The 16538-nt window shown below is 35.4% G+C and overlaps 1 protein-coding gene and 1 long non-coding RNA gene across 5 annotated transcripts in view; one reads left to right on the forward strand and one right to left on the reverse strand.

Moving 5' to 3' along the window:
- LOC127877739 (inverted formin-2-like) overlaps positions 1–16538 on the reverse strand; it is a 42878-nt gene that overhangs the window by 12607 nt on the left and 13733 nt on the right. For both annotated transcript variants that reach the window (XM_052423926.1, XM_052423925.1), the window contains exons 10-15: positions 14781–14905; positions 9182–9379; positions 6524–6781; positions 3987–4159; positions 2897–3017; positions 735–899 (exon numbers count right to left, since the gene is read on the reverse strand). In XM_052423926.1, the coding sequence (XP_052279886.1) occupies positions 735–899; positions 2897–3017; positions 3987–4159; positions 6524–6781; positions 9182–9379; positions 14781–14905 (1040 nt within the window). The remainder of the gene's footprint in view (positions 1–734; positions 900–2896; positions 3018–3986; positions 4160–6523; positions 6782–9181; positions 9380–14780; positions 14906–16538) is intronic.
- On the forward strand, positions 12535–15699 carry LOC127877740 (uncharacterized). Of its 3 annotated transcripts, XR_008048598.1 has the most exons (4): positions 12535–12704; positions 14792–14864; positions 15176–15286; positions 15556–15699. It is a non-coding gene; the product is annotated as an uncharacterized LOC127877740 (long non-coding RNA). The 3 variants fall into 3 exon arrangements; XR_008048597.1 differs by lacking the exon at positions 15176–15286; XR_008048596.1 differs by lacking the exon at positions 15556–15699 and having other exon boundaries at positions 15176–15540.

Raw genomic sequence — 16538 nt, forward strand, 5'->3', positions numbered from 1 at the left:
AATCACATTCTCATCTTTGAACTCGTTGGTCAAAGTACAACCTTGTAGTAACTTTCTGTCAAATAAATTAAGAAATTTAAAATTATTTAAAATGCAGTGCAAACATATATAACTGTAATTTATACTAAACGGCATGGTATTTTACAAGCACGTGCTATTACCCGCAGTCGTTGATACAATGGACGCTATTTTCGGACACTTCAATTTTCGACTCTAAGTTTTCGGACACCTGTATTTTGTGAGTATTTCTTGTATCTAAGTTTTCGGACATGAAATTTTTTTATTATTTTTATGTTTCCGAAAACATAGAGATATTACGGTAATGCTGTTTTAATTAATATTATTATTTTGGCATACATTTAATTAAGTACAAAGTATTTCAGTTGTAACATGAAAAAATGAACTGCAATTAAGTCAGTATTTGTATTTATTTTTTTGACAAAAAAATATTTGAGAAGCATCAATTAGAATTTACTTAAATTTTCTCTATATACAAAAGGATAATAAATTCAACAAATAATGTCAGGATAATTCTGTTGCAATGTGTAAGCATTAATATATGCAATCAGACAATTTAAATTTTGCAAAGAATTGCAATAAAACACAATTTTGTTTATAGAATAATCAAGTTCGAAAAACAAGAAACAAATTACTTAAGTTGCCGATGGCTTCATGCCAATATACAATATTTAAATTCAATACTTAAAAACATAAAAGGAAATAGAAACACTTACATTTTGGCATTTGTGCACTTGTTTACAGAAGTCTATGATAGTTTTGAAGCAGTCCAGGATGTTAAACGCGGTCTCATCCTCACAGAAATAATTTGCCAGCTGGTCTGTCAGGGCCCGCAACTCTGTTGTCAGGCTCTGGATACTGCCAAATTCTGTCTTGAGTGACTGGCAAAACAAATACAGCATAATTTAGGTCCAAGTACTACCTTCTTTTTCCTTTCTAATAAAGTATCCATAAAGGCACTTAACAAATCAAAGAAAAATTGCAAAATTTTCAAATATAGTCCGAAAAATTCCTAAACTTAAGGAAGTTGTGTCAATTTTATAGCAAAAGCCCATTATCTGCAAGTGAACAAATAAAATAAGCACTGAAACTGAACATTATAGAATTTGTTTTAAGTAAAAGACCCATAATTTCCAAGCTGAAGATTTCACAACTTGAATTTTCCAAATTTAAGGGGGTTAGTGCTAATTTTTCCTTATTCGTGTGGCACTGGTACTATTCCCAAAGAAGAAATACAAGCTGCAATATAAATCAAAAGTTTATATTGAGATGACAAAAGGCAAGACCTTTGCATGTGTAATTTACACATGAAGTGAGATTCAATAATTGTACAAAGAACATACAAATAGGGAACACATTTGCGCACAAATCAGAATTCACATTTATTTGCATATTGTTTATTAAATGTTAGTCAAGGTTATCCCTAATGTTGTCACACATTTGCTGATATGTCTGTTATGTTTAGTAGTAGAAGCCAATGTTAATTAGTAAGGGGAAATACCAAACAATACTTATTAAAAAAAGTTATTACATGTAGGATTTTAAGCTACACCATTTCAATTGAGACCCGCTGGAATGTGTTCACATATACCTCTATGAAGGGCTGGAACCTGTTCACATATAACTCTATTAAGGGCTGGAAAGTGTTCACATGATATAACTCTATTAAGGGCAAGTGGATTCCCATATAACTCTATGATGGGCTTGAATGTGTTAACATATACCTCTATGAAGGGCTGGAATGTGTTCACATATACCTCTATGAAGGGCTAAATGTGTTCACATATACCTTTATGAAGGGCTGTAATGTGTTCATATATACCTCTATGAAAGGCTGGAAAGTGTTCACATATACCTCTATGAAAGGCTGGAAAGTGTTCACATATACCTCTATAAACGACTGGAAAGTGTTTACATATACCTGTATTAAAGACTGGAAAGTGTTCACATATACCTCTATGAAAGACTGGAAAGTGTTCACATATACCTCTATGAAAGACTGGAAAGTGTTAACATATACCTCTATGAAAGACTGGAAAGTTTTTACATATACATCTATTAAAAACTTGAAAATGTTCACATATACCTCTATGAAAGACTGGATAGCATTTACATATACCTCTATGAAAGACAGGAAAGTGTTCACATATACCTCTATGAAAGACTGGAATGCATTTACATATACCTCTATGAAGGGCTGGAAAGTGTTTACATATACCTCTATGAAAGACTGGAAAGTGTTTACATATACCTCTATGAAAGACTGGAAAGTGTTCACATATACCTCTATGAAAGACTGGAAAGTGTTCAAATATACCTCTATGAAAGACTGGAAAGTGTTTACATATACCTCTATGAAATACTGGAAAGTGTTTACATATACCTCTATGAAGGGCTGGAAAGTGTTTACATATACCTCTATGAAAGACTGGAAAGTGTTTACATATACCTCTATGAAAGACTGAAAAGTGTTTACATATACCTCTATGAAAGACTGGAAAGTGTTCACATATGACTCTATGAAAGACTGGAAAGTGTTCACATATACCTCTATGAAAGACTGGAAAGTGTTTACATATACCTCTATGAAAGACTGGAAAGTGTTTACATATACCTCTATGAAAGACTGGAAAGTGTTCACATATGCCTCTATTAAAGAATGGAAAGCGTTCACATATACCTCTATGAAAGACTGGAAAGTGTTTACATATACCTCTATGAAAGACTGGAAAGTGTTCACATATACCTCTACAAAAGACTGGAAAGTGCTCACATATACCTCTATGAAGGGCTGGAAAGTGTTTACATATACCTCTATGAAAGACTGGAAAGTGTTCACATATACCTCTACAAAAGACTGGAAAGTGCTCACATATACCTCTATGAAGGGCTGGAAAGTGTTCTGCAGTTTCTGGCTGGTGTTCACCAGGTTGGCCATGAAGCCTCGCAGTCTCAGGTTGACCTTGTTGATGTCCCCCTTCATCGTCTCCATTGAGATTCTATACAGCGAGAAAATATGTAAACCTTGCTCTGTGAAAAGGTGTTCAATGTATGCAGTGTTTTTTTTCAACATTTTAGGAATTGGACCAGTTCCTTTTGGATTGGGAAAAACCTCTGTGATTTGACTAAAATTGAGAAATTAGTGTTGTTGTTGTTTTCCTAACAAATGCTTCATAATTGAGAATAAAGTGTTTTTAACATTATATTAACTAAGGTTCAACTTATAGAGCTAGATGGGAGATGAACTAAATGTTGAGATCTAAAAAAAAAATATGTTATTTTAACCTTCAATTTGGAATTTTTAGGTCCCATTTGGGAAAAATATATACTTTTTTCATTGGGATTGGGGCTGTATACCAGCCCCAAATTTAAACGAAAAAAGTCTGCACAGGCTAATCAGGGACGACACTTTCCACTTCAATGGTATTTTTTCGTTTAAAAGAGTTTCTTTGTAGCAAAAATCCAGTTTAGGCGATAGTGTCATCCCTACTTAGCCTGTTCAGACTGCACTGGCTAATCTGGGACGACACTATACGCACATTCATTTAACCCATTTTCACTGATTTGATGGTCATTATTTGGTAATTACCAGAAATGTCAAATAGCAAAAACTACAATTTTCAGAATTCCAGTCTAGGAGGTATTCAGTGTACAAATTAACATTGTTATAATCATTGTACCAAATTGTTAAAGAACCCGATAGTTTAAAAAGATTTTTAACGCAAATTGCACATATGAAAATAATTGTGTTATCCTAAATTTAGGCAACTAACACACATTTGATTTCAAACTTGCAAAATACTGTAAAATCATGATTATTCGTGGGACATTCATTTTCTCCATTTACTTCTTAGGTTAACCAATCCACTATTTAAAACAAACACATGGGCTATAAATTAACGTGTCCGCGAAAGTAATTTTTTTTTAACTGCTTGTACAGTAAGAAGCAAGATTATGCTCCCACTCACTTGGCGACCCTCTCCAGTGCCAGCACCTCCTTCACAAAGCCCAGGATGTTGCTGCCCTTGCAGGCCTGCAGTGTGTGGTGGAGCAGGGTATGAGCCCCCGTGCCGCCCCGTACCTCACCCAGCCTCAGTAAGGTACACAGCTTGAACCCGGCAGCATCACCATGGTACCTGCCCTGCACAGGGGGAATATTCATGTTAGAAATAATTAGAACGTTATGAAACAACCGGAATTTTACCCAATATCCACAAAAGGAGTTTTTATCAACCTAGCTTGAGTTAAAGCAGAATTCAGAGTTTTCAGACATTTCCACCTTTTTCTGTAAACAAAGCAACCACATTTGTGTTGTACAGCAATCTAAAATAATGTGCATAATACTCTTATGGTTCTCTAGCCGTAAACCAAGTTTCAATCTAGCTTTTGTATTTTCTAATGGTACCAGATTTTTCAATAAATGTTCGCCAATTTCTTAAATCATGGAAACCACATTTTTGTCTAAAAAAACCCACAACAACAACATTGAACAAGGCTATCAAGCAATATGGTCCCCTACCGGCTCCACTATTGTCAGAAATTCCACCATTTTCATTTTATTTTTTTTGGTTGCCATAGCAACCACAATTTTTGACGTAGGAACAAAATGAAATGACGTGCATAATGTCCATATTGCCATCTGTCCATGTTGCAAGTTTCATGAAAAAATATTAAGAACTTTTAAAGTTATCGCAGGATCCAGAAAACCACCATTTTCAGCAGTATTTCTAGTCTATTTGTTGCCATAGCAACCAGAATTTTTGACGTAGGAACAAAATGAAATGACGTGCATAATGTCCATATTGCCATCTATCCATGTTTCAAGTTTCATGAAAAAAATATGAAGAACTTTTAAAGTTATCGCAGGATCCAGAAAAGTGTGACAGACAGACAGACAGAGCGCAACTCATAGGTCCCCTCCGGTGAAACCGGTAGGAGACAATAACATGCATATTCCTTACAAAGTTTCATCAACCAAGCATCTGACAAAAAACTAGCATGAGGTATTCATCATATGACCCTTTATCCAAATACTGATGTTTATAACCTAGCTTAAGTTATTTTGATGCATAATGAAGTTCGCACAGGCTAATCAGTGATGTCACTTTCTAGCAAGACTGTATTTTTGTTTATACAAAAGTGGAAAGTGCTATCCCTGATTAGCCTGTGCAGACTTCACAGGCTAATCTGGGACGCCAATTTAAACACATGTATTAAGTTCCATTTTCCCAGAGTGTCACTCATACATTTTTCACCACTTATTCCACTGACTAACCTTGCAAAAATTGTGTTTATTAGCATTTTGATATGTTTTTCAAAATATTCAATCATTGAGAAAATCATGAGTTTCCAGTTCCTAAAAAAGTTGTTGACAATAAAGTTCGCATATTTTACATTTTCTACATCATAAATCATATTTGACACAAGTCATCCACAGCATCTTTGTGCGCAGATCAAAGTCAAGGCCACACTTAAAGGTCAAAGGTAAAATATATGGACATTATGTAGCTTGTCCACACTGTAACTTAAGCATTTATCAAGCAATATTTTGTCGCTGTCGTTCTCAAACCTCGTAGCTCCAAAATTTTCAAAATGTTTTTTTCCGTCTTTTCCGAAAATATGAAGTCTGACGCGTGTTTTGTGCTATATCTCGTATCTCTACGCCAATCAGAGCCCTTGAAAAAGCCATGATTTCCGGTGAAAAGTCGTAGCGACGTCATTTCACCTATAGGTATGTAATTTCGTTTGGATAATTTGACAAAAACATTTTTATATTTGCAGCTACGAGGTTTCCTATCAGGACGAATTGTCATACCTCATAAAAATGACAAAACTGTGGTGACAAAATATCGTAGCTACCATTTCTGAATATCAGTATGACTTATCAGCGTCTACGGCTTATACTGTATTTTGCAGCCTCATTTGTTTGGTATTTTTACAGAATTTCAATTTCTAAAACATCGTTATAAAAAAATGTGACGTTCTTTTTCTCACTCCTGAAAAGTTGGCATTTTGTAGCTACAAGGTTTGAGAACGACAGCGAAGATTTGAAATTACTTCGCCACACACCTATTCCCATAGCTAAAAGTCAATGTCACATCTGCTAGTATAAAACTGACATGTTAATACTAACAAGCATTAAAATGCAAATGGTAAATGCATGGGTTTGTAGTCTGATTATGATACTAGACTCATCATCCAATGACTTTGTCATTTACCCCTCCAATCACTGGGATATAAGTCATCCGTTTACATTCCGCGCAATATGCAGCCACTGCACATCAGCTTATTTCCCATACAGGTACCCATTTACACTACTGGGTGGAGAGGAGCAATCGTGGGATTAATTTTTTGCTCAGGAAAAATCTGTGGTCAGCATGGGATTTGAACAAGGGACCTTCAGATTCTTAGACCAGCACCCTACCAATAGACCAGGGTCCCACAGCCCTTATTGACATAGGGCACACCTATCCAGTGGCAGACATCTATTCTCTTATATACTCACATAGTTAAGATAGTTTCCAACTCGTAGCACATAATTCAGTATCTGCTTCAAGTCGGCACTTTCCAGCAACAGCTTGGCAAGGTTGATCATGGAGGTCAGATCTTCATGGAACTTTTGCGTGCTCTTTGTGAACTCGCGTCTCATCAGCTGTCCTTCTAGAAGTGTCATGTAGTCGGGAATGTCTGACAACAGGAGCACAAACTGCTCAGCCATCCCGAGTTCTAAGCGAGGGCCTTTGTAACAACGCAGCATCTCCACCTGGTCTCAACAAAGGCGGCCAGTTTGTTTAAACCAATTTATTTAAGCCTGGACTAGGCTGATCAGGTAATAATATTTATTTATGCTTTACAATATCTGTCAACATATCGAGAGAAACAATATGTTACAAAAACATTATTAATGCTGTTTTTTAAATCCCGTACCTGCGCTGCACATTTGAATACATGTTGAATACCTGTACACCTGGGATTTCATTTGTTTTTTTTATTTATTAAGCAGTGTGCTCCCACGATAGTTTTCAACCAAAGTTCCAAGGTTAACTAACCCCAATATCATAAATTGGCATATTGTATTCAGCTTTTGTGTATCAAACACTGAACAATCATTAATATTGTAGTGTCCGTCAGGATGGGTTTATTGGTTTTCTTTGTGAGTTATATTCGTACAACAAGACTGGTGCAGTTTAAATATATATTTATTTAAAAGGTTTAAATTGTTATTTCAAATATAGACAAGTTTGGGTGGACACTTTCTCGGAAATACGTTTTTAAGTTATTTATAGTTACTCAAGATGTTTAACTCACTTTGCTGCCCAGTCAAGTGGAGCTACCAAGATGGAAGTTGTGCTGACAATTTTGAAATCTACCGCCCTTATATACTTTCTCAAAAGTGCCCACGTGACCTTAACTGACCAATGACCATATGACAGCCTGCCAGCATCATCCCAATCAGCCAATAGGATTCTGACAGCTCGTAAAATCAACCAATCACAATCTGTCAGCCTGAGCTGTCAGAATCCACCATGATGCTGGCAAATTCGGCGTCCTAGCGGCCATGACAGGTCAGATTTATTCATAACATGTACATACAAATGCATAAATATGGCCTGTCTATAAACAACAGGAACAAATGGAAACAGTTAATGTCATACTTGGTTTTCTATTCATGCACTTTATAATTCGTTATAATGGAAAAGTAATGGAAAAGAAATGGATTATAGTGTTAAAGTGATGCAAACAATGGACATAGCCAGCCTTACGTGAAAAACGAGGTAAGTGCAATTATTATTATTATTATCATCATCATCATCATCATTATTATCATCTTCGTCATCATTAATATTAGTATAATTATTAGTAGTATCACTCTGGAAACTGCATTCCAGGTAAGTATAAACCTTAAGCAAATAGGCGTATAATGACCGGACTGGGTCATTACAATATCCTTTGGAAATCAATTTTCTTTGATTTTGTGATAAACAATCATTCATAATGTTTAGTTTGTTTAAGTCTGAAGTATGATAGGTGCAAAAGACATTTATATCCAACAATCAACATACAAAACATGCGTTTATTTCACAATGCAGATCCTATACTAAAGTGAGAGCATTACACTGTACTTAGCCGACAGTTGAAACTTCCAGTAAAAAGTGAACACAGTAAAGTTAGATCAATATCATTAACTTCGTTGTGGTAGATTAGTAAAAATTAGTGTTCTTTTGTGAGCTCTCTTCATTCCCAGTGTGTGTATTGTATTTTTTTAGGGATATTTGTATCAGCCAACACACAGTGGATGAAAGACAATGAATTATTAGATAGTGATTAAGACATGGAGTTTGTGTGCTTTCATTCAAGAGAAATAAAAACATATTGATTTTATTTGGTTGGTTTGATATAAGAATGGACTATTCAATTAGCTTATGATAAACTGGGTCCACATCATGTTATCACTTGTCCAAACTGATTTATTGCCAATACATGTACTTGTTACAAACATATCAGTGACACCTACAACTGAACGAGTGAATTTCCGTGTTGTTGTTTTTTTCAAAATCAGAAATCAACAAAATTGTCTTTTTTCAACACCAAAATTTAGCGCTGCGAATATTAATGATTTTGCATCTTATAAATGGGTGGATGAAACTTGGAAAAAAAGATTAAAATTTGGAAAAGCACGTTATCTACGGATGCCACATTTTGTACCTATACTCTAGCAAATATTATATTAGCCTTGATCTGGGAAAAAGGGGCTGAACACATGTGCGTCAAGTGTCATCACAGATTAGCCTGTGCAGTCAGCACAATGTTTTTATGGAAACTTTCATATGCAGAAAGTCTCTTCTAAACAAAAATCAAGTTTAAGTGGACAGTGATGTCTCTGATTCGCCTGTGCAGAATGCACGAGCTAATCAGGGATGACATTTGAGACACATGCATTTATATGCAAAGTTTTCCCACAACGTGGCAAATATGATATCAACAGTGGCCCCATATCTCCTCAGGCATGGTTAGAAGTTTGCCAGGTACTTCACCATGGGCAGTGAAGCTTGAGGCCCTTTTTCCCAGAGTGACTCATAACAACATGAATGAAACTTTACGCATATGCATTAAGCCCCATTTTCCCAAAGGAAGCCTCATATGGACATAAATAGCAACATACCTCTTCCTGGCATGGAAGGATGTTACCCAGGTACTGCAGCATGGGCAGGGAGAGGCCATTGGGATCCTTGTTGTGATCCTTGAGGTCCCCGGTCTGATCTCCAATCTCCAGCTTGGCCACGAGGTCCTCCGCGCCTGCGTCCATACGACTGAGGAACAGGTTGATCTTCAACCGGGTCACAGTGTCCAATAGTACTATCTGTAACAGCAAAGGCATGCTGAATGGCAGCATGATGACACGTCACAGTGTCCAATAGCACTATCTGTAACAGCAAAGGCATGCTGAATGGCAGCATGTTGACACGTCACAGTGTCCAATAGCACTATCTGTAACAGCAAAGGCATGCTGAATGGCAGCATGTTGACACGTCACAGTGTCCAATAGTACTATCTGCAACAGAAATGGCATGCTGAATGGCAGCATGTTGACACGTCACAGTGTCCAATAGTACTATCTGCAACAGAAATGGCATGCTGAATGGCAGCATGTTGACACGTCACAGTGTCCAATAGTACTATCTGCAACAGAAATGGCATGCTGAATGGCAGCATGTTGACACGTCACAGTGTCCAATAGTACTATCTGCAACAGAAATGGCATGCTGAATGGCAGCATGTTGACACGTCACAGTGTCCAATAGCACTATCTGTAACAGCAATGGCATGCTGAATGGCAGCAAGTTGACACCATACTTTATCATGTATTATGCGCAGTTAAATTTCAATTATTTTTTTTAAAAATGGTGCGCTTTATACATCGATACAATGCTATTTTGATTGAAGACAAATCACACAAAAGGATAAAGTTTTTCATTTGACTGTAGGTGAATGAACAACAATATATACTAGGGATGCAAGAGGTTAACCGGTTAACCTACTGAAACAACCAGTTAACCGGTTACATTTTCGGGAAAAGGTTAACCTGGAAAAAAATTGTATTTTTTTTTTCATGGAATAATTCGTATGATTTTACTTTTCTAACGTGACATACTGCCAACTTGCACTAGCCACTAGTTAGAACAACACGCAGCACCATCGACTGTAATAAATAACGCGTCAACAATCAAAGTAGTAAAGCAATAAATCAATACCTTTGTGATAATTGGCACGATTGTTGTGTTAACTAGCGAACTGCGGGGAGTGGGAGCTATTAGCGAAGACGTTATTGACACGTTTATCCAACTCGCGGTAAAAATTAGTTGAGACATAGGACGGTTTATTTTGATGTTATGGTAACCAATTTCCAACACTGATTGCTCGCGAAAATACCTTGTTTATAAGTATTAGTAACAATTTTATCAAGAATTGCATTTGTAGTTAAAATATTGTCGAGTTAACGTCGTATTTGTTTATCAGAAATAAATATCATTATTATAATTTATGTCCAACGATTCCAACAGATGCAAGTTCTATTTAAGAAAGCAAATTTTTAACTAATTAAATAATTAAACATCAATTAAAAATATTTTAAAGATAAAACCGTTAAATTCAGTATTTGTGTAATTGCTTAAAATTTGCGCGCTATGGTGTGTTAACAAACATACGTAACTATCAGTATTTTAGATCATAATACATAGTTACTTCGCTTTTAAATAAATATACTCATCATATTATTCATTCAACTTACATTTCGTTCAAAAATTATTTTAATTTGCATTCGTGTCCTTTATTTTACCCACATTTTTTTAATGTGTAATTTAACATCAAACGATAATACTTTGTCTCAAGACGCTCAAATGCAAACAACAAAATATGCAATTATCGAATAAGATGGGATGCAAATTCATTGAGCACACATTACCCACTTTACGTCGAATTGAAAGGAAAAAACATGTTTATAATAAGTCAATTTGAGTTTTAAAAATTAAAACAGAATGAACAAAGGCACACACACTTTTCGTGAGCGACGTGACGCGAACGTTATTTAAGCAGCCCAACCAAAAATAAGTTGATGACACGTGAAAATGAACATTGTGTATTTCTGAAATGTTTTACTCCTATGCATTTCCGCAGGAAAACTAAATAAAATTTATACATTCACAAAATTATTAACATAAATTGTATAATACATTTTATTACGAAACTGGCATGTTATCAACGCAACAAATTTCAGCTTTGAAATAACTTTCGTTTCTACAGAGCGGTTCGAGCGGTATGACATAATTTACGTACTCTTAATCATTTTAACTACTTAAGGCGTTTCGATTAACCGGTTAATAACCGGTTACGGAAAAAGGTTAACCGGTTCATGATTTGTATAACCTCTTGCATCCCTAATATATACAGATATGTTTCCAGTCTGACTGAGAAAATTTGGATGAAAAGATGCAAAAATCTTTATCCCTTTATGCCATCTTTTATTTTAACAGAGACCTTGTTTCTCTTAAGTTTGGGTTAACATTTTTCAAATTAATGTCAAATGCTTGTTGTAGTCAGCTAGAAGACTTAATGTATAACATTAACTGCCAATGAAATCATGAGCAATTGTAGTGCAAGCAGTAGAATTGGAACAGCTATTGTCCACTTATAAATTAAGTCATGCAATTTTTACAGTAAGCTATATAAGAATTTGATAATTTCAGAGAGATAAACAAATCCTGGTAATAATATATGCAGGATTCCTGCTTTGTACTGATTGAACACTGAAAAGCTTTCTGAAGTGCTTGTGCGAAGTTGCAATTTTGAACCATTAGTCTACAGTCATTGTGAAGCAAATAACACCCAACTACTGTATATGTCCTTATTGACATGCACTGCGCATGTTTTTTCAAGACCCCTGCGCTTAAATTGGAACCACTATTACCTATTCCTCACATTTGAACAGTGTAACATTTTTATTACCTGCCGTTCACAACATTGTTTAATCCAATCGTATAACATAGTCTGCTGCAGACCTGCTACATGGCGATGTCCAATTTAACGCAAATTGGCCATTTATCCAATTTTATTTTTCATCAACTTAAATATTTCCCCATTAAGAGACACTCACCATTAAATCCAGTTTGACCAGATATTTCGCGCCTTCACTGAGTTAGTTGATAAGTATTTATAGTGTGACAAACAATACACACGAACGCTCAATACCATACAGTTGGTGTCATCGGCGTAAAGCTCACATGCCACCCATGACAACGTCCTTTCACTGCTGCCTAGCAACCGAGTTACACACAGTCCTTGAGGAATATACATCGAAAAGTATATAATCAATAATGAACAATGTAAATGGTAATTGCTTAACAGAAACTATATCTCTATGATTTATCACTACCTGTGCTGATGACAATAATAATTATTATTGTTGGTTTGTAACCAACGTAGTATACTTGCAAGGTAGCATATTTATGGTGTCACCGTGTTGCAAACAAAATGGCCGCAAAAACAATTTTTTTAGATGTTATGTGCCACTTTTTAATGGATTACGGGCTACATAAATCTTATCTTATGGTTCCGATAAATTCAGATGAACCCCAGATAAGATGGCCTGCGCGTCTATTAGGGCATGAGCGTCAATAAGGACATATACAGTAATTCATTGTTACTTACAATTTAATTGATTAATTTAATGATTTACTGAATACCTATTTGCACAAACCTACACAATTCATGACACACATCAGAGGCAAGAATACACAATAAAGAACTGTATATTACTAAGTGTATTGACCAACGCTTGTAAAAAACTTTACTTACCAGAAAGCATTCAAAAATACTTCTTGATTATAACAGCTCCACCATTAGACACAAAACAAATATGCCCAGATTAAGGGGCTGTCTTGGTTATGATTCTCACAGATTTGAGTATGATACACAAGTGTAGTTGAAGTTGTGGCAAAGCAGTGAGTGTTTGTTTACCATTTTGGTAATGGTGTCGGGTCCCTTTGGATTGGGGGAAAATCGCATTCTTTTGACTTAAAATGGGAAATAAGAAATGTTACTTTTTGGGTAACAAATGCTTTCAAAGTGAGAATAAAAGTTTTTTTAATATTATTTTTACTAAGGTTCAACTTATAGAGCATGATTGGAGATGAACTAATGTTGAGAAATATTTTTTTTTAATTGTAGAAATCTTTAGTTTGGAATTTTTAGGTCCCGTCAGATTTTTTTTAACTTTCTCCTTTGGGCATTGGCCCTTCTACAATCTACAGGCCCCAAATTTGAAAGAAAAACACACACACACACTGCATAGTGTATGAGTGTTGTCATTAGTAGTATTTCGCTCCCTCTTGTACAGTGTTCTTTTATTTACCTTTGACAAAACTTGGAAAATTGTCATCTTGACAAGCTGTGAATAAGACCCTTTAAATTGCTTTAACAAATACTATATTTAATCACAATTGTACATGTTGGAATTAAATTTGATTGGAATTCAGTTACAATGCAGACCATGGTTGAAATAACAATACAACTGAACCTGGCTGTGGGAAAACACAGCTATATGCACATGCATAAAGTGTTGTCCCAGACTTGCCTGTGCAATCTGCAAAGGCGATTTGTGTGCCACACTTACTTCTTTAATGGAATTGTTTGTATAAAGGACATTTCTTCATAAAGAAATTCCAGTTTGGGTGGAAAGTGTTTTCCCTGCTTTGCCTGTACCTACTTCACAGGCTTGTCTGGGACAATACTTTGAGCACATACATCTACCCTTTTCCACTCAGAAGCAAAGTGAAAATAGCTATTTGCAAACAGCATAAAACCAGCACAGCCTGTGAGTAACTTGCAGCAGCCTGCGAGTGACTCGCAGTCTGTTCAGGTTTTATGCGATTTGCTGCTTATCAGTATCTAAGGGTTGGAAATAAAGCCTAAATCTAGTAAGAAAGGTCTTTAATTAAATTTAAATTTGAAAGGGACTACAAATGCATAAAAACACATATCCAAGTGGTAAAGTTTTCTAAGAGCAAGGTTCAGCTAACATTAATGGTCACTGTGGTAACATGAGCAAGAAACAGTCAGAGGTAAGCACATAGCTGACCAAATATTATGACATGCTTGTAGGCTTTCAAACACAACATTTTGTAATACATCGATACAAACAGAGACCAATAACCGGATTACTGTATGAATATGTAGATAATATAAGTGTACACATATTACAAGCATATTAACTACACCTACCTTACATGCAAGGCTAAATGAAACAAAATACAACTATTTTTATTTTAAATAAATTGATTTGTCAAAACTCCTTGTAATGCAGCCACTAGAACAAATCACATTTCGACAAGCCAAACTGACTTACAAGGTATAGGAAATATTTTTTTCAAATAATTGGCCATTAAATAAAATGTCAAAGAACATCGACAATGATTGCATTCACTATGTGTTCTGATGGTCATTTTTCATAAATGTATTACACAAGTTATTTTGTCTAGTATGTTTGCATACTTTTAGGAAACATTAAACTTGAACTATAAATACATTAATTCTCACCCTGCTATGTATTATGTATTTTGTTTAATTGGATTATTGCCAAGTTTGACAGTATTTCAGTTATACAAAGAGCACTTCAGTCATGTGACAGCAGTAAGATAATATACTAACAAAAGAGATGGTCAAGTATGAAAGCACTAACGTCAATCATAAAACATTTCCATGGTTACCTCTTCCACAGCATCAGATGATCCAGGGGAGGCAACCTGGAAGGCACTGTCCAGGGCCGAGTAGTCCACAGTTATCTTCCCCAGGTCAGTAATCGGGGGCGACCACACACAAGGCTCTCTGCCAGCTGTTTCAAATATCAGAACAGCCTAACATTATGTCTTAATGCAGGTCACATTTTTTATGCTCAATATTTCTTTAAAATGACAGAAGACGCTCTGTTTACCAGCCACTATAAGGCAGTCGTTATTCAATAGATTTCCATGATGTAAGCAAATCATTCTGAAATCAATGAACCATAGTGACTGCCACAAAGTGGCATGTAATGGTAATAACAGCGATAATTGGTGATGTTGTTACAAGTTATCTTAATTGGTCGTCATTTTTATGGCTTCAGAGATAAGAAAACCTTGATAAATACCAACTATGCCCATAAGTGTGAAGTGTTTTTCACAGTATAGGAAGCAGATTAAGGACTGTTAGGTTGACAACAATAACAATCAAAAAGGTAAGTATTGATTTAATCAGTGTGATCTATAAATGCTATAAAAACTTTTAAGATTGATTGGTCCTAGATAAATGTGACATATTTTTTCTATTTCACTCGTCAAAAAGTCAAGATCAAGTGTAATGCATAGTGAAAGCATTCTGGGTACTATGTAGAAGGTCATATGCAAGAACACATTTATATTATTTATATGCTACAAATAATTAAATTGATACAAATGAATAGATAACTATTATCTTAATATTATGTCATTTTTGTTGTATTTTCAGAGCACCAGAAAGCTGCTGAAGCATCCACATTGTAGCAACATATGCAGGCTGCTGATTACATGTCCTGTTATTGAATAGACTTGGTAAATGTGACGTTATTAAACTTATTAAATATGCTGTTATACAATAAACTCATTAAACATACTGTAGAATGATAGTTTTTGTATTATTATTATAAATCGTCATTCGTTGCCCCAGTTTGGAGACAACTTTTTGGATTTGGTGAAAGTAAATGGCGACAATTTTGTGTAGCCCAGAGGGAACCCTGAAGGAACAAAGGAAACAAGAGATGTGTTTGTCAGAAACACTATGTCTCTTTTTTGCGCCACTTTGAAGCTATATATTTGACCTTTGACCTTGAAGGATGACCTTGACCTGTCACCACTCAAAATGTGCAGCTCCATGAGATACACATGCATGCCAAATATAAAGTTGTTATCTTCAATATTGCAAAAGTTATGGCAAAATGTTAACGTTGGAGCAAACAAACACACAAACCAACCAACCAACAGACAGGGCAAAAACAATATGTCACCCACTATAGTGGCGGGGGACATAAAAAACCTTATTATAGCATATACTATAGAAGCAGGCTGTCAAGTGACCTTTTTTCAAAAAGTAGGAAAAAATAGGAACTACTTTTGCCAAAAAAGTTGGAAAAAAGTAGGAACTTTTCCCTCAAAAGTAGGAATACTAAGTCTTACCAGAGTCATGATAACACAGTATTTCTGTACTCACTATACATGATATCATGCACTGCATCTGGTTGAGGCCCAACACCCATATCTAACTGTCACTGGCAACCTAAAATGTGTTTTTTATTGATTAAAAACACAGATACAAACAAAATTTAGTTTTATATTATGACAATTTACTCAAGTTATCCAATTAAAAAACAATCATGACAAGATTAAGGTTCCAACAGAAAATCACAATTCTCTAAAGTAGATATAGGATAATAAGTTGCCATGCTTTTGTACACT

Source organism: Dreissena polymorpha, chromosome 4 (genome assembly GCF_020536995.1).
Source record: "Dreissena polymorpha isolate Duluth1 chromosome 4, UMN_Dpol_1.0, whole genome shotgun sequence".
Taxonomy (NCBI): Eukaryota; Metazoa; Mollusca; class Bivalvia; order Myida; family Dreissenidae; genus Dreissena; species Dreissena polymorpha.